This window comes from Athene cunicularia (assembly GCF_003259725.1).
Source record: "Athene cunicularia isolate RWA chromosome 8 unlocalized genomic scaffold, athCun1 chr8_part1, whole genome shotgun sequence".
NCBI classification, from domain to species: domain Eukaryota; kingdom Metazoa; phylum Chordata; class Aves; order Strigiformes; family Strigidae; genus Athene; species Athene cunicularia.
In genome coordinates, this window is record NW_020799109.1 from 19,086,512 (window position 1) to 19,112,078 (window position 25,567).

The 25,567-nt window shown below is 38.5% G+C and overlaps 3 protein-coding genes across 3 annotated transcripts in view; 1 reads left to right on the forward strand and 2 right to left on the reverse strand.

Moving 5' to 3' along the window:
- Nucleotides 1-7,448, reverse strand: part of GCLM (glutamate-cysteine ligase modifier subunit) — a 19,209-nt gene extending 11,761 nt beyond the window's left edge. The window contains exon 1 of the mRNA XM_026853960.1: nt 7,391-7,448. Within this exon, the coding sequence (XP_026709761.1) occupies nt 7,391-7,448 (58 nt within the window). The remainder of the gene's footprint in view (nt 1-7,390) is intronic.
- Nucleotides 7,449-7,463: 15 nt separating this feature from the next.
- Nucleotides 7,464-23,695, forward strand: TECR (trans-2,3-enoyl-CoA reductase). The gene is made up of 13 exons (XM_026853961.1): nt 7,464-7,481; nt 9,493-9,543; nt 10,048-10,099; nt 10,435-10,479; nt 11,813-11,916; nt 13,929-14,044; nt 14,163-14,268; nt 18,688-18,760; nt 18,846-18,889; nt 20,290-20,347; nt 21,068-21,156; nt 22,148-22,193; nt 22,293-23,695. The coding sequence occupies exons 1-13, from the start codon at nt 7,464-7,466 to the stop codon at nt 22,418-22,420; spliced, it is 930 nt and encodes a 309-aa protein (XP_026709762.1). The 3' UTR covers nt 22,421-23,695.
- A 48-nt stretch (nt 23,696-23,743) lies between these two features.
- ABCA4 (ATP binding cassette subfamily A member 4) overlaps nt 23,744-25,567 on the reverse strand; it is an 86,931-nt gene continuing 85,107 nt past the window's right edge. The window contains exon 51 of the mRNA XM_026854464.1: nt 23,744-24,912. Within this exon, the coding sequence (XP_026710265.1) occupies nt 24,790-24,912 (123 nt within the window). The 3' untranslated portion in view covers nt 23,744-24,789. The remainder of the gene's footprint in view (nt 24,913-25,567) is intronic.

Below are 25,567 nucleotides of genomic sequence, written 5' to 3' on the forward strand. Positions count from 1 at the left end.
GCGGGGAGGAGCGAGGGCGAGCGGTGCTCGGCCCCCGCCGCGGGCGGGCTCCCTCGGCTCCCGCGGTGTGTTCCGGTCTTGCGTGAGAAACGAGAAACAGCCCGACGGGGTCTAGTACGGTCAGGTCCTGGCGTGTACAGAAAGTGCAGAGTAACGCGCACCCGGAGAGCGTGAGGGGCACGTATCTCATCAACTTACATAAACAGGCCCACGGATTCTTTGCCGGAGTTGGTTAGGCTGGCTAATACAAAAATTCTTGAGAGTGGCATGTATTACAGACCCAGGTCGGTACGAGGTAAATAGCAGCAATCCTGGATGTATTTCTGCAGGCTTCAGTTTCTCCAGCGCAACTCGCTTAAAAATGAATTAAATTCCTCCCCCCATGCGAAATACGAAACAATTGTAGTTATAACATTAACAGAATCCAAAAGCAGCAGTCTGAAAAGCAGCTGCTCCTCTAGTTACTTACCATGACCTAAAAGTTCAGATTTTGCTTTTCAAAGCTATAAAAGTGTTCTGGCTGTCACGAACAATTCAGCAAAAAAAAGCTGTGTCTAGCTCTTGTGGGCACAGGGTAGGCACCTGCACCGTACCTTTAACCTCTGCAGTGTTGACTTCCCTGTTTTTTTTGAAAAACAACCAAGCTTTTCCCACATTTCTATCAGTGTCCTAAACTCTGGTGAGATCCAAATGCAGGAGCAGGTACATGTGTATTACTCTCCTGAATGTCCTTGGTCAGTAGGCTTGCTCTTCTGCCTTAGCTGCACTGAACTTCCAAATAGCACTTACTACTAGAAGACCTCAAAAGCATGGACATTATTACTGTTAGCACGATTTTGCAGATGGGGATTCACACAGAAGTGGAATGACCTGCTCCATCTTGCTAGGAAGAACAATAGCAGCAGATACAGGTCTTTTGAGTCCTAAATCAAGATCCTGTGTCTAAGCAACACTAATCCAAACTCAGAACGCCTCATGAATTTACATGTCAGCCTTGTATGTCTTAGTCCTTTTCTCTGTACAGCAGATAATGGGTGGAAACAGATTTGCCTAGCTCATCCAGTGTGTGTCTGAGCTGACTCAGGGTGTAGGATGTGGACAAAGACAGCCTGGGTAGCACTGAGCAGTGTTGTTGCATATTACTTTTTACGTTGTTCTCCACACAGATTTGCTTTCTTTTATAAATTCATTGAATTTGAATTCTGAATTGCGTTTCCCCACCATACATTCACAACTGAGCTATCTGAAGAGAAGGTGAGTGTCCCACCTGTCCCAATGCTTCCTGGGGCAGGAGGGAGTGGAAATCTTTGTTGGTGTTACAAATGTCAACATTCTCTGTTGGAGGTACTATATAGTTCTGTACTTTTCCCTGTATATCTTTAAACCATTTACTCTTTATTGCTCTTCTTACAAGAATCACGAAGCACTTTACAATCACCAAACTGTCACTGTCTGAATTTTTTAGAATATGACTGTTACAAGTTTAGCAGAGGTCTGTTGGTCGAATATTTCTTCCTTTTTTCTTGAGTTTGTGTGTTTGATTATGCTTAGTATGCAATCAGTTTCATAGGTTCTTGAGTATGTAGGAAGGTCCTCTTCCTTATGCGTGAATATAATTACTCTTTGGTGAACTGACCTACCAAAAGATGGGCAAGAACATGAGACTGACTGTGATTTCTGAGACACTGGCTGTTAATTCCTATCCTTTTTTTTTTTTTTTTTTTATGAGAGTCTTTCATAGCGCAGCTGAAGACAGAAACACTTTTAAAAAGGGCAACATTGTATTAAAGTGACTAGTAAAAACCAGTGAGAAGCAGATTCTGCTTTGGAAGTACCTTTAACTCCTTATTTTGAATTGGCTGTGTTCAAACTTAGTACCAAGAATTATGAGCAACCACCTAATTAAGCCAAAGTGATTTCCCTCTACTTAAGAGATGTCTGTGTTAGAACTGTCATGCAACATCAGGTCCTGGTACTCCTAGACCTATGTCTTGATGGCCGCCTCTACCTTTCCTATTGTGTAATAATGCCAGAATAGGTCTTGGTTAGTTCAGGTATTTGTATGTTTCTAATTTTGCCTCAGCTTTTTTATCACTAATAGCTCAGGAAAAGCTTAGCAAGAACAACTACAGTTTAAAGAAATATGTGCATACCTGAAAGTGCTCCACCTGATAATTTGAGGAGATTCACCTCTGAAAATATAGAGATTTGTGATAGAGACTTGTATCTAGATAATTAATATCCTCTAGGAGTGCTCATTTCTCCAAATTGATTAGAGAACAACTCTCCCGACCTATTTTAGATATGTTTCAGAACTTATGATACGGTTTGTCCTAAAAGTGCCTGCTTTTCTCCTTTCCATACAAAGGACGCTTATGTGACATGCTCAGATATAAAAGTCTGTAGTAGAGAGCACTGAAGTTAGGCTAATGAATGTCTGTCTTTCTACTTGACAGGTTTAGTTCTTCAAAAGCTTTTGATGTAAAGAAAATAGTATGGCACTCTGGCTTCCTAGAGGAAAGACACTTGAACAAATACACTCATACTGTAGAAAATTAGTGTCATAAGAGCCACAGTTGTACTTTTGCTTCTTTAAGTGGTTTGGATGAGAAGTGCCTTTTGTGAGCAGTGATAACAGAAAATGTTTTAGAGTCTTCACTCCCTGAGGATAGATAGAACTGACATATGCAGTACAGTCTAAAAGCAATAATGTACTGGCCCCCCTTGCTGGCATTTAAAGCTTCTCCCCCTTCTGACTGTGATGAAAACCCTCTGAATGCAAGGGGGGGAAGGCTGCTGCCTAGCCAGCATTGCTGGGATGTCACAGCTCCTGTTACAAAGGTTTCTCCCACTCAGAGCTATGCTGTCTAAAGCCTCATCAAGTAAGAGCACTGAGAGAGAGCAAGTGCCAAAAGCAGGACTGCAGAGGATTTTAAAATTCTGCATTCTGAGCAAGACAAGGCCACATAGGAGATATTTGAATGGTCATTTAAGGGGGCACTGTGGAAAACTGTCCTGTTATTTGAAGACAGCTGCTCTGTTTTCACAAGTAACACATAAGATTATTATCACAGAAAGAGATGAGAAGATAGGGAAAAACATTCTCCCTTTCTCTTCCCTCACTACTTCTCCACACACTTTCTACAGTCAGTTGTGCTGCTTCATTTTAAAGACAGCAATTTGTCCTTTCTCTCTGCAGAGCCTGAGAGAGAAACTTATAATTTTGTACAGGAAAATGTGATAGTAAAACATTACTTAGAAGAAAATACTTGGAGCTACTCAGAACTTGAAGGCTACATTTGAAATCAGAAGTCTTATTTGAGAAAAAAATAATAGACTTCTTTGAAGTAATTTTTTTAAAATTAATACAAACCTTGTGAGTTCACCCATCAGTATAAGGGCTCCAAACCTCCCAGGGCTTTTTGCTCTGTCAAAAGACAGCAGACCCATCCTTGATACCTCTAGGTAAAATAAAGGAAAAAAAATATCTCTCTTTTCAGTCTCTTCAATTCCATATCAAAAGCATATGTTGGATGTACATTCTGACATCCACACACCAAATGATCCATGGAGTAATGGAACTATAGATACTGAAATTTAACACTGCAAATCACAGTGCTGATGCAAAGAAATGGTGGTGATTTCCCAAAGATTTTATAAAGCTCTTCTACCTGAATATTGTCATTGTAGAAAATGAGTTTTTCTACATATGAATGTAGAATGTAGAAGAGTTGTAGAAAAATGAATTTTTCCACCATAAACTAAAGCTCTGAGGCAATGAATATTCTTTGTTGCGCACAGAAAAGGCTACACAGTGGTGTTGGAAACCTGGATGTCTACTTAGTGTTGAGTCAAAGCTGGCTTAGCTTCTCAGATGGAGGCACTCCAGTCTGCTTCACAGTGACAGTGATACTTGGTGAGTGATGAGACTCTTCAGTACGCCTGGTAAATTGGCAATGCACACCTCTGCGTTAGCCAGTGTAAGTAAATACCCACTGAGTCAGTATTAACTGGTGCAGGTTCCTTTCCCATCTTGTGTATCCTCCTGGAAGATGTCATGCTAGTAAAAGCTGGAAAGCTTTCATAGGCTTTCAAGAGCCAGAATTCACTGTGAAAGAACAAACCTTTAACAGCTCTTCCATTTTGTGAAAAATAAGCCAGTCTCCCACTCCAAGGGAATGCACCTTCCTTTTCCTTCCTGACTGTTCTTACACCAACTCTTTTTATCCCCCATCAATTATATAAATGGATTTGTCTTTCTGAAGGATAACCATTTGTAGCTCTACACCTGTTACCAGCCTCAGGTCAAGGTTCACAAAGCGACTTGGGGTTTGCCATGCCTTGAGGTCAGGCACCCAGCTCCAAGAGTGGATACGACAATTTGGTTAAGGTATCCAAGTTTACTTCAACTCTACCCCTTCACTGTGTGGTATCCTAAAAGGCATCCACTGGAGGGAAATGCTGAACAGAATGACAATGGAAGGGAGCAGTGCCTGAAGCAGCCCAGAGACACAGGAATTCACGATTCCTCTTTGGCAGGAGATGGCCCTTTTCACTAGAAGGCACTCCTGTCCTCTCCTGCCTGTACTTTTTGGTCTCTCTTGAATCCTTTATTCCTTGCTTGGTGGCTCAAGCCACCCAAGCCTTCTGTGGGAGGAGTGGGGAATGGCAGAATGCAGTCTAAAGTAATTTTCCCACTTCCTGGCAATGTATATAACCATTGCATATAGAGCATGAAGAACTAGGTCATCTTTGCTGAAAGTTTAGTTTCATTCAGAAATAATCTAAATGCTGTGCATTGTGCTGACCTTGGGATAATGATGCTTAGTGGATCAAAGTCATTGAGAATTTAAATGCAAACATGCCTAAATAACAAACCTGAAACAGATGGAAGGAGTAGAAATGTACTATGAGTTTCAGCACAGTTCAGACAGCAGTTCTCATTCGAGTGTGTAGGAGCAGAACTTAGGAAGCTGAGAAGTACCTAGTGTATATCTTGTGAACCTGTAAATGTTAGACATCCAAATTCTACAAAAGTTAAATTTAATTGTATAAAATCTTTTGTGTATGGGTGTCCCTGTTTTCTCTCTATACACAGTGAAATAACGTAATAAGATTCTAGTCTCATGAAATATCAGCCAATTACTTCAGAGAGGTAAAGCTTTACTTAGTTGGACTAGTTACAGAATAAGGTACAGCACTTTGCAGGTAAGATGATGACATTTCGCTTGGTTAAACATTTACCTTGGTTCTGCTTTGGGAATTCCTCACGCAGCATGTGGCTAAGCCATGGAACTCCCTGCCTCAGGACACTGTTTATACAGGTTTAAAAGGCAAGTGGATAAACTAATTGAGGAAAAATCAATGAAAAGCTATTAAATACAAAGGCAGCACTTCTGGTGCAGGAAAATCACAATTTCTCTATCTACTCCCCTCTCCCCAGTCGCTACATTCTTGCCCTGTTTTATTTCTGAGTCACCTGCTGCTGGCTGTATCAGAAAGACACCATTCTAGATGGATCCTTAGACTCATCCTCTGCAACAGTTTGTACAGTCCTGCACAAAGGAAGTTTCAGACTGCAAGTCAGTTGTAGCAGCAGCAGCAGCAACATAGTTTTCAGTGTAAGTACACTTAGAGTTTTTTTCATTTGGCTTAACTATTGACTTCAAGAAAGTTATTCTTGATATGCTCTAGTGTGTGATCACACTAAGGCATGCTTACTTTCCTTCAGGAACAACACAGTCTATCAGAAAAGTCTAAGGAGATAGAGAAAATTACTAATTCCATAGGAAAAAGAAAATGTTTAGAAAGGTTTAATTAGGACTGTTGCAACCATGGATTTTTTTTAGTATTAAATTCAAGGAACCTGACTTATGTAAGCACTCTAATAGTTCAGAGAGAATTCATTCTGCATTAATCTTTCTCAGGCTGGTTTGTTCCTAGACTGTAAAATAATCAGGGTTTTTTGCCGACTAATTTAAAAAGAAATCAATACAATATATGCTTATGCCAGTGCTCACAAAATCTCACTCAGAGTTTACTGAATCTGCTGGATACAAATGGCTGCAAATAAAACTTCCAAAATTATTCCATAATTTTTGAAGATCTGTTGATCCTTAAGCATTTGATATGGCTTTAAACTGAGGAAATTTGATTGACTATATTTTTGTAATCCTATTGCAGGGATGCTGCACCTTAAAAATTCTTTTTTAAACACTGTTCAACTGTTCTTCCCCTATTAATAAACTTTTCTCCCTTTTATTTTCCCCTTTAATTTTCTGAATAAAAGTTTAAAGTTGAATGTACTTTTCTCTGCTTATATCATATATTGATTATTCTTTGCCCTCGACCTATTCTAAACAATAATAATCAAGAGTTTTTCTTTTTTAAAGACACTATCAATCTTTAATCCTTATGCATTAGATCAATTTGTCTTCTAAACACTGAAGGTACACATTTATAGTCCCTTGTAGAAGAGTTTTAACATAGCTATCTTGCATAAATCTGCCTATTGATTCAACTGCTTGAAAAGTTGAAGCAGTTTTAGATTGTCTTTAAAAATTCACAAAGTAAGTGGACTGTAAGTCATACTACACTAGCACAGGCCAACAGTCAGTGTCCTATTGTGCTAAATGCTTTGAAAACACATAGAAATTAAAGTTCTCTGAGCCAAACAATTTATGTTTGAAAGGGATGATACCCATCAGTAAGTGTTCCAAGAACAGATTGCTGGGTATCTAAAAACTGTTGCCAACCAATACATTAACTGACTTGGTACTGCGCCTGAAGACTGGAAACACTGTGTTCAGTGCTACGTGGGTTCATGTGACTGGCCATTATGTTTAGAAAAGATAATATTTCTCGCCTTGGATTGGGCTTTTCTGTCCCTTATGCAGGGAACATCTAAACACTGGGGGATATTCGGATACAGGGAAGAGGCGTGATAATTAGAGGAAACGTCACCTTGTTTTCATTCTGTTGTTGCACAACTTTCTATGGGGTGGAGTGGAATCTAGAGCTGTGTTCCTGTATCTGTCTTTCTGAAAAGGGAAAGAATGTTTGACATTTGCTTAGATCTTGAAGGTAACTGAAATATTTGAAGATCATGAATGTGTGTCAAAAAAAAAAAAAAAAAAGAAACGAAACATTGAATAATTTAGGTTGCAAGGGACTTCTGGAAGTCATGTAGTATAACTCCTGCTCAAAGCAGACAGAACTAGATCAAATGGCATTGGGTCTTGTCCAGTCCAATTTTAAATGCCTCCAGGGATGGAGATTCCACATCCTCTCTATCCAACTTGTTCCAAGGTTTAGCTAAGCTCATGGCAAAAAAATTTCCTTTTATCTGATTGGATTTTCCCATATTGCACCCAGTGTCCATTGCTCTTACCATTATCACTGTGCACCTTCAAGAAGAGTCTGGATTCATCATCTCTATAGGATCCCATTAGTTATTTGAAGAAATGGGCCAGTACAGGCAGGTATGTCAGTTTGGCACTTCAAAGAGACATGCTGAAATGGAACCAAAGGACAGTATAGGTCTTAGATGATTTCTTTGTTTGTTTTCCACACCAATTCCAAAGGTTCACAGAAGTACCAAAATTTCTGTACAGCCAATCCCATGAAAACCACAGAGCAAAAGAAAATGCTCTAATTTTCAGTCTGGCCTTGTGCATAATGAGAATAACCCAATTAAAAGACTGTAAGTGGCAGAAAGATATCCAAACCACTCTGTAATTGAACTGGAGAAGATTTCTGTAGTACAGCCACTGAAGGCCATAGACTAAAACTGCCACAGGGGGATTCTGATCCAATGTGTATATGCTGTGAGCTGGTATGGAATGGGAAGGAGAATGCTAAAACTGTGGGTCCTGCTGCTGTCTGTAGGGCAGCCCAATGGTATTCATTGACATAAGAGCTTTGAGATACACCAAAGGTTTCAATAACACTTGTAGCAATTCGGCATCAGACAATCAGACAAAAAACAGTCTACACCCCCCACAGTACTTGTTCTGAGGACTGCAAGAGTCAGAATGTTGTATTTCAAGAATAATCCTCTGGGAAGGGAATCCACTTCATTTCCTTTCTGATGGACATGTCCCACAAACAGAGACAGTAAAACTTGATTTTTGTGTTATTTCAAATATAAAAAAATGAAGGGGAACCATACAATATCCCAAGAATGTGTCACACATTCGTTACGTATCACAAAGGAAGAAAAGTGCTTACCTCCCTTGATGTCCCACTTAGATCTTACAGTGCACAAGCAGAAAATATCACTGCATTAGTATTCCTTGTGGAGATCAGATTTGATACTTCTGACGGGAGCTGAAGGGCTCCATTGCTGTACCAATAGAGAAAGAACAATCTGGGACAAGTAAAAGAAGGAAATAAGATACTTTAACCAAATGATCTCTTCAAAGCAACCCTATTAGAAAGATATGGGACTGTGACTTCTATTTTTAGTAAGGAATCATATTTAAAGTCTAATGTTAATCTGTCCTCTTGGCCAGTTAATACCAAACATAATTAATGCTAGATGTTTATTTAAAAACATCAACAACAAACTCTTCTGGTACTAAGTAATGATAGTCCCAGTCATTTAGTGTGACAGATAAGCTTTGAGCTTTTACTCTTAGCTATACCACAAAGTTCCATTACAAAGTGTTTGAAGAGAACAAGTGAAATTAAACACCATCACTATATTTTAGGTTTTGCTAGCCTGCTGCAACTGGGCTTTGAAATGTCTGAGGACTTTTCTGATTGGCTGTTGATTAAAATCATAACCTTTTGCCAAAGTGCCATTTGATCACAAAAATAAACTGCTCTTTCCTTTTCAGAGCTAAACCACTGCTTGAAATATAAAATCCTAATATGTAGTTACTAACACAGGTGATCTGAGAGGCAAGAGTAATACAGTGAGTATTCCTACAGCAATCTTTTTAGGATTTATGAAGTCTAGATTTTTAGCTGCAGCTGTTCATTATGTCTGCCAATGTTTTCCACTCTCTTTACGATTCAGTTATTCTGGGAACAATGCACATTAGTCTTTAAACTTGGAATATTTGCGGACATGCATATATATGCACTTTTTCTGAAACTGTCTTTCTAGTTTTACAAATCATAAAAATTCTGTTCCTTAGTGATTCCTGTGAAACTTCTCTATCGCTTATTTGTTCCTTCTGCTCTAGCATAAGAAAATACTGCAGATCAGTGTGTTTTGATCAATGAGTTAGTTACTTCTGCTTCTTAATATATCCAGGAGGACAATTTATTTGGCAAGAAAATTATCTTTTTGCATGTTGAGTGCTTTGAGAACCTGGCCATGATTAAAGTTGTCTCTTGAGCACATTAGAAGTGGTTTTAACACATTCCACAGATCAGAGAAAAATGGTGTCTCATTCTGAACGATGATTTTGAATTTGTGAATCAACTAATAGTTTAGAGGTTATTTAGCCAATAATTAGTAATTATCATTTTGTGTCCTATCAGGTGGAAATCCTTGATTGGAAGACAAAGAAACAGCTATGCTTCCTAGATAAGGTAAAATAAAATTATGTTTAAAATGCTAGGTGACTATTTAAAAATTACTAACTTTTCTAAGTAAACATAGTATTTATGAAGTGTTTCATCTCCTGATAGCCTTTCTTTGGCCACTGAAGAGGCAACGATTATACACACTTCATACTGACTACAGAGTACTTCAACCCTTTCCCAGAAGGAACTTTTGGGCAAGGAGCACAACTTCAGCTGCTTCACTAAGATGGTTCCAGTTGTGCCTTACTCATTCATAAGCCATCAAACTGTCACTGCTGTTGTAGTAACTCTGGATCACTGCTAGAGAAGCTGCCTCTGAAACAGATGCCACAAATTGTCCTCCCTTTTTCCTGTAAGAAGTACCTTGAATCATCCATACCAATCCTAGCCATCTGTAAGAAAGTTATACTCTTACATTGTTTAAGTCACATTTCTACTTGTATAGTCTTACACCTAGTAGTTGTCTTTCAAAATATGCATCTTACATATATAATATTTTTTGTTGCCTAGGTCGAACCAAATGCCACCGTTAGGGAGATCAGATCGATGTTCCATAAATTATGTGAGTATAACTTTCACAGCAATTCACATCACATCAGAATATCCATTATATAAATGGGAGAAAATTACATAATTGGAAACATGTGATGTACACACACGTAATGCTAAGTAACGTGCACATGAATGTGAGCACAGTAAGACTTCAGCATAATTTTTTTATACTACCCTTATACACCTTTTTATTTTTTCTGCTGCATAATTTCTCACAGATATTCATGTTGAATAAATATTCCTAAAAATCTTTAGCTAAACTTACCTTGTTGTGTTGCATCCATTATAATAGTGGATGACCTAAATGAAACGTTGTGTATCACACAATTCTGTATGGTCTTACAGATCCTCGGTGGTATCCAGCAAGACAGTCAATAAAACTTGATCCAAGTAAGTACTTGTGAGAACTAGACTAACAAAGCTCTGAGCAATGGCCTGGCATAAAGGCTAATACTTTGCATGGGTATTAGCTCTTAAGAGTGAGTTTCCAGCTATGTTAATTAGCACTATGAAGGCTGAAGAGAATCTAGAAGAAATTTAATTCTTTGAAAATACCAAACGGAGTTCCACCCATGTGCCTAGTGCTTGGTAATTTACTCAGGAGTCTGCACATTGTTCCAATACACATTCTAACTACTGAGCACTTCTACTTTCAGTCAGGCAGCACAGAATCTAGATAGTAATTTCCTGTAACTGCAGTGAAATGGTCTCCACAGTGATGCTTAGCTGGGTGTACTAAAAAGGGCTATGAGTTAGAGCTATCAATTCACATAATCCTCTGCTCTCAGGTAGGAATTACAGTTCTTTTGAGGTAAGCTAATGCAAAACACATTGCCATGGATGTAGGATTTGCTCACAAAGCTGACGCGAGCTAGCTGACTTCATTAATAGAATTGTAGGTATTGCTACTAGAAGCCTCTTAGCACATGGCCTGGGTGCAGAAAAGAAATTCTAATTGCCAAACTGTGTTAATTAATGTTAGCAGTCAGTATAAAATGTAGCACTTTCTTCTTTTGCTTCCTTTAAGCATAATTTTATTTAAACAGTCCCTTAAAAGTATGCTGGTGAAGATCAGTTCATTGTGTAGGATCCATCTATGGAAAACAGGCATAACTTACTTCCTTCTTCAAAGATCTACCTTGTTAGATTCCCTACCTTGTGACACTTACCATGAGAAAATGCTGGCCTTCTGGATATTTCCCCAAATCTACGCATTTTTAAAAGCTTGAGTACTAGCTCATGTCCTGTGGAATCACCTCCTAGCTGGTTGGTTGGGAAAAAAGGAGGCAATTAAAACCTCTGTAGGAGAGCCTTCCAATCTCAGCTTATTCTAGCTTCTGTTTGTCTGACAATGAGCAATGAGAACAGAGGAAAAGAGAGGAGAGAGATCGAGGTGAAGCTGACTAGGATGTCAGTGAACTATGTTAAAGGGCAGTGACCAATCAGCAAATTCTGCTGTAGCAGTGATGGAGCAAGACTAGGCAGGCACATAGGATTGAGAATTCTCTTAACTGAATTGGTGTGGATAGAGGATCCAGGGTTATATGTGATTACAGGGATAAACTAAAATTAAGTATAAATATTCTTAGTTTGTTTACTGTGATTCCAATAAACACATCACATCAAAGAATCTCACAGATTGGTTAAAGCACAATATAAAGCTAATATTCTCTCAAAGCTGACTTGAATTTCACTGAAATGTAATTCCTTCTTTCCTTCTCAGAAGGAAAGTCCCTGAGGGATGAGGAAATCCTGCAGCACCTCCCTGTTGGCACAACTGCTACCTTATACTTTAAAGATTTAGGGCCACAGATAGGATGGACTACGGTGAGCTATGCTTCAAGTCTGAGCCGTTTTAATGGCTATTTTTCCATAATTAATCCTTACATCACTTTTTGTCTCTCTCCAATATTTTTGCATGATGCCTGCTCTGACAGTGGATGCAGGTGATGAATCCTCATTGCTTCAGTTCATTTATTCAGGGAAAGCAGTAACAGGATATTCTGAATGCCTGATTCCCTGGGAGAGCAGCAGCAGAAAACTTGCTGCAGGGTAGGTTGGCTCTACTGAACTAAGGTGCAGGTTCTCAAATGAATTTAGATATCTACTGTAAAATCAGTAGGAACTAGGTGTCTAAATGCCTTTGGGGATCTGCTTCACAGCGCCTGCGTAACTCTCCTAACAAAGATCAGGATTATACTCCTATGAGTTTGTCTTGCAAAAAGGCATGTGAGCAACTTCACGTGTCAGAAATTGAAGTGACTTCAGCAAGAAAATGTGTGAATGTAAGATCAGTTAGCTGTCTGCATGTGGCTGCGCCCCAGGATGCTAGTGGCCTCCTAATGACAGCTGATTATTTTCTGCAATATTAATAGCCATCTGCGAAGACCTTGTATATTTACTGTCTTAGCTCAAATGCAAATTCTATCACAACTCACTTGGCATGCAACACAGCAATGCTGTTTATGCAGTGAGGTGACCAATAATCTCCAGTTGTTCAGAAGGTCCACGATGCACATATTATGCTAGCTCTAATGAAACAGCACAGTACGAAGGGAAAATTATCCAGTAATTTAAAGGCATATTTCCTATTTCTTAGCTATGAGACATTAATAAAATATTGTATTAATGATAAATAGCAAAGACAACATTCATAGGAAGTAAAATTAAAAAAAGTAAAATGTTCTGCAAGACTGACTCCTCATACCATTACTTTGGATGCAAAGCTGATAAATCAGGCAGCTATTACACAAGTTAAAACCCAGTAAGACCAGCAAAACTTCTAATGGCAATGTAGACTCCAAGATACACATACATTAATATATACCAAAATGTCACAGTGCAGAGTAACACCAGACTTCTGCCATTCCATAATCTTTCATTTACATTCTTCTCTCCCTGCCCTTCAAGCTACTTCATTCAAATGTAAGCCAAGAAATACTTCAGTCTTATCAAATAAAACAACCAAACTTCTCATGTACAATCAAATTCAATCTTCACCAGATAAAATGCCGATTGCTACAGAAGTCTATAACATCTTTCTGAGTGTCAAAATAACTCTAAATATATTAGAAAAGTGTTGGAATTTGGTTTTGGTTTGGTTTTGTTATATTTCCTTTCTTTCTCCATAAATGAGATATGGGCCTATCTTCCTCACTTATAGAAGTGTGGAAAATTCAACTATTAATGTTTGGTCCAAAGTTAAATTAAATTTACTGTGATGTTCCTAAGAAATACACACCTATCTGAAATGAAATCCAGTTAGATTACTTCTCTGTTTTCCTCTATATTTTTTTCTTTGCATTCAAGTTAAAGATTGTTTGAACATAGAATGAATTGGCTGTTTCCCAAGACATCTGCTGTGCTAATACAGATGGGGTCTCCTGTGACCACTTACAAGCTGTGTTTCCAGTTTAAACAAAATTTATTAATTAGAAACAAAGCTCCTCTTTTTCAAGATAAATTCTTCACCAAATTTCGTTTTAACCCAAAATAAACCAACAGTTTTTGAGGGCAAGAGGAGGGTGAGAGCTGCATAAATGTAACATGCATGCATGCTTACCATGATCTCTGGGCTGCCATGGCTATCTTTCCACACCCATATTGTGTCAGCTGAAGTGGCAATGGCTGTTTGTGTGCAACTGAGGCAAATGCATTGCAAAACTTTTATGTGCATGTCTACCACTTTCATAGCCCAAGCCCAAACCCGCTATTCCTTCCCTGCCTCTCTAAATGCCATCCTGGGTCAGTGGAAGTGTTTATGCATTAGTTATCACAAAGAAACCAAAGCAAAACCACCATCTAATTCAGCTGTCTAATTATTTTCTCTCTTTTTGCAGGTATTTTTGATAGAATATACAGGTCCATTGTTCATCTATTTTCTGTTTTATTTCCGCATGCCTTTTGTCTATGGACTGGATGAGAGGTTTACATCAAGCCCGCATCCAGTAGTTAAGTAAGTTTGTTTGCAGGCTTGAGCAGTATTTATCGTTAGCATTGTAGTCTTATTCCAAATGTCTTGCCACACTTGGTTTTTTAAGTACTCTTAAATGCTTTTGTCTTGCTGTTTCTAGCTTGGCATGTATCTGCCATTCTTTCCACTACATCAAAAGGTTGATTGAAACAGTATTTGTTCATCGGTTCTCCCATGGGACTATGCCACTGAGGAATATTGTGAAGGTAAATTGTGTCAGAATCTATCCATAGCCCCCCTTACAAATCCAGCTAGCCAACCTCTGTCTCTGCAGCACAGATTTTTTGGTGTGGCTTTTGTAGTGATGCACAGCAAATCTCACCCATAAATCTGTAGACTTCTTCAAAAGACTTCTTAATGTCGCTGTTGTATAACCCACTTGTTGCTATACTGTTATTCATGTTATAGTATTCTCATTACTCTTTTAGCATTTGAAACCTTCAGCATACCCTTCCTTTTCACTCAGCTAGCTCCTTGGGTGTGAAGGTTTTAGTAACAAAGTTAATTTTTAAGTTAGCACAGGCAGGCACAATATGAGGGTTGCTTTTTTAAAAGAAAAAAAAATTACTCTTTGTAACAGTCATTTTACATCTTCTTTGCCCCTAACATTGTCTTTGCTGTTAAGCAACTGTAATTTACCTTTGGTCCAGCACAAAGCAGCTTGGTCTGAATTTTCTTCTCCCGCAGGAGCACCCCCTTGTTACTAATGTGGCCGTGGCATAGGGCAGCTGTTGAGATGCAGACCCCATGTTTCCTAGATGTCTGCGAAGTAGTACAGTGAACTGCATGGCTGTGCATGGGCTGTAGTTATCTTACATATGTTCACAACAAAGTACATAGTGGTATTCAAAATTATGCTTTATATTCAGGAAGACAGGAGATTATAATCCACAATGGGAAAAGCATATAATATAGTATCAGCATGTGGGTATTTAACATCTAGTATTTAGACAGCCTCTTGGAATTTGCATTATGGTGGTGATATTCTCAGCAGCTGATGCTCTACCTTGTGGCTGACTCCTTACAGCTGTGCAGCAGCTCTGGTAGTTCTGGCAATAGCTTCATGCTTTCCAAATGGAAGGAGGGTCTGTGGCTGAGCAGTGGCTCTCAGAAATAATCCTCCCTAGCTATTTTACTGTGTATTCTACAGCAGAAGGCGGCGGCTAGCAGATCTGGTAAAGATTTGCTCTTGATACAACAGTAGCTAATGCATGCTAAACAGCTGATATACGAGCAACCTTACCTTGAAAAAGAATCTGTACAGTGTTATAAATCTTCATTTCCTCACTGCCATCTCTGACAACTACTTGTTCCCTTCAGACCATACAAACTGTTGTTGCTAAAATCGACATTTGTACCAGTCATTCTGATCACTTCTACTTTTCCACCTTCTCAGGTTGGTGGTACTTGCTTTCATTTGTAAAGTTGCTCACAGTTCTTCTACTTGCTTATTAGTGCTTGGGTTTGATTTGCTTTTATAATTTCATTGACTTTGGTGGTGTTACTCCAAAATTGTGTCAGTGAGAAAAATACCACATCCTCTTCCTTTTTTTTTTTCTCACATACAGATGGTAGACAAAGCTTCTTTCTTTAAGTGTTTGATCACACACACTAGCAGATATAGATAACATTTCCTAAGCACGATGGAAAGCTACCCTTAACAAGAGGCACTTCAGTCTCAATAAGCAGATATCTGAGACAGGAATTGATGAGATTTGTGATTTTCATCCTTTGTTTACCAAATGGAAATAGGAATAAATGATACTGTAATATGAAGCAGGGGTTCACCAAAAGCAATTCATGCTATATACTAACATAGTATAATTCTAAGATTTTTCTAGGCAATAGAAAGGTAGAACACCTGATTTATCTGGACTTGGTAAACAACTGGCTTAGGGTGAATAAGATAGGAATTTATACAAAAATTGTGTGGTGATAAAGGAACTAACTAAAGGAAAGATGATTGTGGCTGTGCCAGAAAAGAATCTGTCAGACCTTTAGTAATGGTGAGGTATCAGTAGAATTCCTCAAAGATTAGTCTTATGACTGGTCTTACTGAACATTTTGATAGGAAAAAAGGGATATTGTTGCTTTCTATAAAAGCATCTGGAGAAAAGAAAACACTAGACCTAAAGAAAGACCATTTAAACCAGAAGACAATATAATGAGATAAGCAGAAAGGTACATGCTGGTCATGAATAAACACAGTCAGGGCATTAAGAAATAGTTTCGATCATCACAGGGATCATCAGTTGGAGTAGAGAAAATAAAAATCCACACCATAACTTTGTAAATTTAGGAATAATTTATTTATGGGATTCCTGCAATATCTGAACTTGATCCACAAAATCTTTTTATAAGAGAGTGTTGTAGAGCTTTATTCACCTGGAATATGAAAGATTCACAGAAACAATTTATTTCTTTCAAGTGAGTTCACGAAGTCTGCATGTACTCTGCCATTCCTGTCAGAACCTCACTGGAGGCTTTTGTATGAGCAATAAGGCTTCTAGTGGCAGCTGTATGTTTGTAGTGTTACTGCTAAGGACTTTAGCAGTGGCAGACTCCACTCATCTTAAAGCTCCTTTTCTTATAACTGAGGCATACTCTTGCAGTAAATCACGTGAATAGTACTTGTTCAGTTTAATTACAGCATGTATTACTGGGAGCTGAGCCATGATGATTGATTTATTTATTTTTACTTTACTGAAATCCATTGCCATATGATCCATCCTGTGCCAAGCCCCAAAGTTAGGGAAGGGTTTTTCATAAAATGCCATTCCAAGATTACAAGAAACTGTTTCCATGTAAGTTTGTACAGCAGTTAGCAAGTTGTAGGTGATGTTGGAAGAAGCTAGAGTTAGTGAGGAAGCAGTAGTTTATGGATAGAACACTAATTAGATTTTAGACTGACTGGAGTCATTCTTCCGGTTCTGCTGCTTTTCCTGGGGAAAGGGAAGCTGTCACAGGAAAGTCACATAATCTCTCTGCCCTTTTGTCCCACCTGATCTGTAATTATTGGTTAATAATTTGCGCTTTCTCATCAGTTACATACTAATATATAATCTCAGAGCAAGGACATACTATATGTTTGTATTACAGCATACCCAAAAGGTGTCCATTTTGTCTGAGGTTTCTGGGCACTTCAGTGGTTCAATTAACTCTGAAAAGAAAGTGGAAGTTCAATAGAATGTTTGGGGGCCTAGCCCTCACCAGCATTTGCAGAAAAACACATCATCAAACACTGCAGTTAGCTAGTGTGGTTTGCATTGCTGATCATTTTCGGGGGTATTATTGCTAGAAATGTTGTTCTGGTATATATAGAGGAAAAACGCTGCAAAATTCAAAGGAAAAAAAAGAGTAAAACCAGTCAGGACAGGAAAAAATGCAGCCTTGGATAAGGATTTTGGCTGCATGAGTGGAAAAGGAAAGCTGTGAAGGAGAAAGCAGAAAGACCCAGAAATGTCTAAGGTATGTGAAACTATTGGAAAGCCAAGAAAAAAGCATCACAAGAAAGAGTAAGAGGATCAGTGTTTTACTCAAAGAGTGAAAATAGGAAATAAGGAAAAGAACAGAAGTGCGGAAAGGAAGATAAAGAGCTCAGGTTTTGTGTTGCTGAAGTCCAGGGGATAACCAAACATGACCCGAAACATTAAAAACTGAGGCAGTAGGTTTGATAAAGAACTCAACTGATTAGAGGCAAATTTGGGAGTTATCAACAAAGGTTAAAGTCTGCCTGCAAGAGAATAGCACCTAGAGGTGAGAGCATAGAGGAAGACGAATGGGCCAAGAAAAGGCCTCCTTCCTAGCTACAGGTATATGAGGAGGGAGAAGATAACCTGTCACCAAGATGCTGAAGCAACAATGAGTATCAGAAGAAAATCTCTAAGAAGCAGGGCCAGAAAAACCAAACATGAGATAGAGCTTGTCATTGTAAGTATTTTTTTCATGGATGAAGCCTGTGAACAAGCTCTAAGATTGGTCAGGAATGAGTCAGTAGAACTATTAGTGACAGCCATGTTATCTGTGTTTAGAGAATGGAAGCTGGATCACAGAAAGCCAAGAACAGCAGCAGAAGGGACAAACTAAAGATATTGCAGTGAAAGGGCAGAGGAAAGCGTCAAGCATGGTGACTTTGGGTAGGAAAAGTTAAAGCATTTGAAAGAAAGAAAACTGATGGGGTGAAGAAGAGGAGAAAGGGTGAGAGATTTGGCAATACAAAATAATAAGCAGGGAAGAGAATACAGTACCTAAATCTGGTTTTACAAAGTCTCAGGGGTTAGCAATTCAAGTCCCTCTTTAACATAGAGTCTGTATGGCACTTCATCTTTGGCCCAGTGGCTTGCCAGACAAGACAAATTTGTTTCAATAGTATGTTCATGCTTTCTACAGCTGTTTATAAACTTAACAGCTCCAAGACATTTGAAAGGAAATCTTACTCTATGAGCACTACTTCTGTCCTCTTAATTCCTGTTGTCTGCTCCCACCTTACCACACTCAGTACTGTCATTTTTCTGCATTACCAGCATCTTGAAGGATCAGCCCAATTGATTGTTATCAGTGGTCCTTGCAGTGAATATTGGCCTAGAGGATTGTACTAAAACAAAGAAAAATTCCCTGTTTTTCAGAACTGCTTGTATTACTGGGGTTTTGCAGCTTGGCTTGCTTATTACATCAATCATCCTCTTTATACTCCTCCTTGTAAGTAGCATAACAGCCCTCAATATGATTTAAGTACTTATGGGTTTGTATATTAGTACTAATCACATGTAAACTTTTTTTATAGCTTATGGGAAAAAACAGATAAATTTTGCTGTGATCATGTTTCTGGTAGGTCTGTTGTTCTTTTTATAAAATGCTAAAACATGTTGCTTTATTTCCTATGTTGTATAAGTGGAGGAGTGAGTAGGATAAGCAGATACTTAAAACTTGAACACTTGGGACATACTACTAAAGCTGACCACTTGCACATAGAACAGATAAATCTGTTAATGTGATCTTGTACACAAGGGAAGACTTTGATCCAGTATCCATTCAAAGACCGGGATTTTTATCTGCTGGGATGATCTCTTATAATCTCTGAAAGAATCCTGAAACTACCAGTTTATGCCACTGTGTTTAAAAGTCAGTGAGTTTGTTTTGTGAACTGTTTGTTGAGTGTTAAGAATCACAACAGGCCATAAAACTTGGAGAACTGGCCAACTAAGAAAGCATGTTGCTGATAATTTCCAGGGATAGAGGTTAATTTTCCTGGGCTTCATAAATTTTTTACAGCTTTCCTTATGAAGCAAAATTCTTAAGTCACTGTCTATTCATTCTCACAGTTCCTAGGAACGTTTAATTCATGCAGAAGCAATGTTAGTGTAGCCAACAAAGATGTACCTGTTTTTCCTATGTATGCGTAACTTGTTCAGAACATCAACTGTTCACTTGCTTTGAGAAACTAATTGTCAGTGACTCCAGGATCTCAAAGCAGTTTCCCAGTGCAAATATTCTGTGAGTTAATAATCTATTCTCATTTTATAGAGGGACTACATAACTGAAAGCACAGAGCTGGGAATAAAACTCAGGAGCTCTGACCACCAGTCATTTGCTTTAATAGTTATGATTGCAGACACTGGAGACTGTCCATAATCATATAAATGGGTTATTTCAATATGCTTTCTACTTAATTGATTGCAGAAGCATTATTTAAAACCAGTGGAGGAAGCTGGGTCAATTATATTTCATGACTCACATAAATTATACTCTAGAAAAGAAAACTTACTTAGAGCCCAACCCATATCTTCCTTGGGATTTTAGTAACTTTTGAGAAACCAAAACTACCCAAATCATTTTTTTGGGGTGTTTTTAAAACGAGAAGAATAACTAAATTTATAGCAAGTATCTCCTGGGTTTACTTCTATGCCCTTTGGTTTATTGCCTTTGGATTTCATGGGGATTGTATAAGTAGTAAATTTGATCCTTCGGACACTGAGTCCATATTTGCTGGCAAATATCATAAATATATAACAGTATAATATGGACTCATGTTTGAACAAAGACATCCTCCTCCTGTTAGAGAGAATATTTATTATGGTGCATTAACTCCCATTTAAAAATCCTGTTTATAATAGATTATTTTCCTCCTTTTTTTTTTTTTTTTTTTAAAGGACCCCAGGGAATAACAAAAGGAAGAAGAGTAAATAGAAGGGAAGCACATTTTTAATCTGTCATGTTTTTTCTTGTAGCTGTGTGAAGCTGGAAATTTTTCCATCCATGTTGCGCTCAGTGACCTCCGGAGAAATGGTAAAAATCGCATTATCGTTTTTCACTTTTACGCAGCTATTCAGTACTTCTACAGTTACTCTACCTCATGAAAGATCTGATCCTGGAGGGCACTGATACCCTCCCAGGTGACTGCTGTGAGTGCACAGGTTGCTCAGCACTGTAAAGATTGAATTCTAGGGGAGATCAGACAAGAATCCAGCACCAGACTGTTAAACAGCACTTACCTTACTGTAATTGTTATTGGTTAGGGCCAGATTGTGTTGGGGAGAGCAGTTAAATTAGTTACACTGGTAGTACTAAAGGGAACAGTGCTAGTATAAGCCCTGTGGTGAGCAATGGAAAGTAATTTCACTGGCTTCTACAGGGAGCACAAAATCTCTGTACAGGCCAGGGTTCCTTGGCATGAGCCAAATGTCTTACAGCTGTCAACTATGACTGCCAAAATCCCATTCTGTGACAATCTGAGAAAACCTTTAACTTCTAAATCTAAAACTTGAGGTACCTCTTACAGGAGTGACCATGATCAAAGGCATATGTAGATGACTTCCTAATGCCCAGAACATTTTCTCACAGTTATCCCAGTCCTTCTTGTGGGTCCAGAGGACATCCTGTCTTCCCACATCCTGCTTGTCCCTCTGACAGTGATGAGACATGGGAGTAGGCAGATTTGGGTTGTCTTAATAGGAAAGAGTGTATTTAGGAGTGTGAATATTTTGTGATTTGTTTTCTAATCTATAGGATCCAAAACCCGTAAGATCCCATATCCAACAAAGAATCCTTTCACATGGCTGTTTTTCTTTGTATCTTGCCCTAACTATACATACGAGGTATGTATTTTCAAATAAGATGTTAAGATTTTAGTTTTGCTGAATGTATTTTCATTTCTTTTGGAATATTAAACATGAAAGAAACTCTGAAACAGTTCAGCTCAATACATTTCCCCTTCTTCCCTAAACCCCACAAAATCAGATTACAGAGAGGGACTTGCCTGTTCTTCTTCTCCTCCCTTGAGGCAGTACCTGCAGGGCTAGCCTTAAACAGACAACTCAGACCCATGGCCTATGTTTCAATGTGGCTGCTAAACAAAACAGATGGACTTTAAAGCAGTGCAAATTTTGCAGACAGGAACAGGGAGACTGCCACTGAATGTGTATTGCAATGAGGGGATGGGGGCGTCTGGTGGATTTATGACAGCCCAGGAATATCACAGTACACATGAAGATAGTGGGCAGACCTATAGAAGGTATTGTGGTAGACAAAATAGGCTCAGGTCTTCTTCCCCATTTTCTTAAGTTACACTTTTGCTTGTGTTGGTGGTGACTGCTTTATAACTTTGAATAATTTCATATTCCTTAACCAGGAGCCTAACTCCTGACTCAGTTCAGAAGTGGTTAAAAACAGTCCAACTCAGTGTTAAATTCACTCTTGCTCAGAAGGACAGCACCAGGTTTTAACTTCAGTGGAGATTAACAGATGTTAATGAGACCAGCATTTGGCCTCAGACTTTACAAAGTTATCATTCCTAGCATTGATAGAGGTGTGACAAATACAAATTAGGCAGAGAAACAGAAAGGACACTATGTTGTAATGCTTAAAATTTTGTTGTAATAATGACTATGGAAGCGAACACAAAGATTTTGTTTGTAATAATAAGCCACTGTTCACCTTTTTGGCTAAAGGTTATTAACATTAGAAATTGATCTGGCTGACCTTGGCTTTTTTATTTGCCTATACTAGGACAAAGTTGGTTTTGATCAATAGAGACATAAATGCAAATGCTGTCACCAGAAATATTTTAAATTTCCTTGGCCAAAACAGGTGGGGACCTGGATCAGTTTCACTATCATGACTCAGTGTGTTCCAGGTGAGTAATGTTTTGGTACTTCACCCTGAAGTGATGTAAGCAACAAGAGTGTGTTTTTAATCTAATAATGAAACGTATCTTTTTCTCCCTTCCTTCCAGTGGGGCTGTTCACCTTGCTTTGCTTCATTCAGATGACAATCTGGGCAAAGGATAAACACTGCACCTACCTACGAGAATTCAAGGATTATCCAAGTCTTCGAATGCCAATTATTCCCTTTTTGTTGTAAGAAAAAAAGGTTTAATTTGGCTATTGCATGGAACTTCAAGAAGAAAAAGCTCATAAACCTCCTGCCAAATAAGTGAATTAATTTAAAGGATTTTGGTGCATGTTGAATCTCCACTGCTGAGGGAAACTCTATGCACCTGAAAGCTACACTTCCTTATATTCAAGAATTCTCAGCACAGAAGCACCTTCAAAAAATAAAGCTTCATTGCACAGCTGGTAGTCAAAAGCCCCTACAGTTCACTGTAACCTGATTGACTTAAATTTTCCTGTACTAGTCTATTTAGATTGATGGATCAGAGATACTGAGAAGTCTGTGCTGAAAAGCAGCTCCAAATTTAGCAGTGGCATTCTGCAAGTACCTTGGAATGAGGACATACCAGCTAACTACTAGAGCGCTCAGCTCAGCCAGCACGGCCAGCTGGCCTGAAGACAGTTGCATGATCTGCCTTCTTTGACTTGAAGAAGAGAGTGTGCTGCCTGGAGGCAGGTGCTTTGTAACAAATAACATTACCAAAGAATATGAATGGTTCCTGGAATAAAGAAATAGGCAATATCTCAAATACTTGACTTGGGTCTAACCCCTAATTTACCAAAAGAATCTGAAGTAAGAAGTATTTGTAGTATTTGTGGATGTAACATCCTGCATTGTTGAGATTTTTTTGTTTGGGTTTTTTTTAGTCTTCTTCATTAGTAAATTGCATTTTAGTATTAAAGGTTCAGAAGATCTGATCTATGTTATATCTGTGATATTTGGCCTGTTTTCATATAACAAGTCCTTATGATTCTAAAGGACCTTTTACCTAGCATTTTATGTCAGCATTCTCTGAATAATTTTTAATATACTTTGTAAACACATAAAGTGACTGCTAGTCCTCAGAATGCTAGCTCCCTTCCTATTTTCAGAGCCAGGGAAAAAAAATCAGCTACATTTTGGACTTCCTGTGTTTTCTTTTTCACAAGATGTTCAGTGGGACTTAGTTGGGTTTTGTGCAAATCTAGTAAAATAAGACTATTACAATCTATCTGAATGACATTTTAAATAAGCAATTTTAGAATATGAAGAGAATGCATCAATACTGTTTTGTTTCATAACTAATTTATTTATCTATAATGGATGTATAGAAAGATTTTTTGCATCTATTTGTAAGGGTGAAATATGCAATAAATTCTAGACTATATTTGAAATCAGTTGAAATAATTATGTCAAGAGAAGATTAAAGCTGGTTGCTGAAGTTTCATATTTTGTACAATAAAAAGCAAGAATGTCCTTATATATATAAAAAAATCTACATCAATTGAAGAAACCAACCTAACAAAGCAAAAATACATGACCCAGATTTTATTTCTGTATAACATATCTTAGAGAAGATTTCTTAGAAATGGTTAGATCTGGTAGATAACTGAGGCAATACATCATTATGAATTTGTTTTCAGTACTGTTATTTTCCACTAGTTTAACTGTGAACCAGAGAAAAGAGTGAAATGTCAAATGAGTTCCCACTGAATACAGTGTGGAATACAAGCAGGTTGAAATTTTCCTCCTGAGCAAAGAGAAAGCACACACTCTAGTCACACTTCACACCCACTTAAGGTCCAGTCACAGGAAAAAAGAAAAATTTGACCTTGTTTAGTAACAAAGATATCTTTCCAGGCCTTCATGAGAAAACTAAGCTTTTGGCAGATTTGGACACACTCTCTTTCCTTTTAATCTCCATTTTGACATTCTGCTTCTATTAGCGAAACTTGAAGATGAGTATGAGATAATTCAAATTTCTTGCCTGGGTCTGAGATCTGAATTAATTCTTCCCATTCTTGCTCAGACAACCGTCTGTTTTCACTGGCAGCCTGAAGGAGTCTCCAAGCACTTGTCTCATCAGCCAGCACTGATGTTCTGACCTTGGTAGTCCTGTGCAAGCAGGATGGTAGGAATACACTTCTAAAATGGGCAATGCTCTCTGCCTTGGGATGTCTGCTGACTGGTAGCAGCTGACTTAAGAGTTAAACATGAAAAACCTATCAGCCTGAAAGGACCAGATAGAGAAACTGTTGACCTGTAAAAAGCATTAAAGACAAGGAGGAATGTGACTTCTCTTCTTGTATCTTATAATGAACTTTATGTTACAGGAAGGTTTTGTCAAAGGCAAGGACCTGCCTTTCCTTTGACACTTTCAGCATGTAGTGTTCCTGGTAGAGCAGTAGAAGTTAGGGTATTGCTAAGGGCTGTTGCTGTTGTGAGCACAGTGCTCAGAAAGGTGCAAAAAAGTCAGTATAATACTGAGTGTGGGAACCTTTGTTTTACCCTTATACTGCTCTGGTATGGCACATCTTTGCACTGTGCACACTCTAAGAACTAGTGACTGTAGGCATAGTCTATGCAACTGCCTGCTGATGCAAAGCAGGGAACACCTTTGCTTCTCGTCTGGCTCCAGCTGCACGGGGATGCAAAGGAATTTCCTCATCCTCCATCTGCTGTTTAGCAAAGTTCACAAAAACCTGTGTGAGGAAAGGAGAAAATGTCACCATCTCATCAACTGAGATGAGTTAGTGGAATGTCTCCATACATTTGCATCCTCTTGGTCTCTCTGCAGGGAAGAGATGGAAAGGGGAATCAATAGGCATAAAATGAACTGAGACACTTGTGTATCAGCAGGGATCATTAATTCCTTCTTTGTTTTGATAAACTTCCTTGCAACTTCCTTCATTTGGATGCAGTTACTTGCAACTCAAATACTATTTTTTTCTTAAGCAGAAGATGGGCTCAGCAAGGTTTGCGTGGCTTGCACAATGTGAGTTTGAGTTTGGTTGTGATGGGAAAAAGAAGACAGAATATTTTAGTAGGAAGCTGTAAGACAGCCACGAACAACTCTAGCATTCCCATGAAAGATAGGTTTGCCCATATGGACCCTCAGCTACTTAGAAAAGCAGGCAGATGGGGCTAATGCCCTCTAGCAAGTGGATATTGCCAACAGTCCCAGTGGACTTTCCAAATTTAGTGTCTAATTTCTCCTGTATAAAAGTGCATAACAAACATATAAACGTTTAACTAGATATCACAGTATCTCTGACACAACACAGTCTGAATCACTTAAAGCAAAATGTTATTCCCAGCTCAGCAAGCCTTATTCTGAATAGCTGACCTTGCACAGAC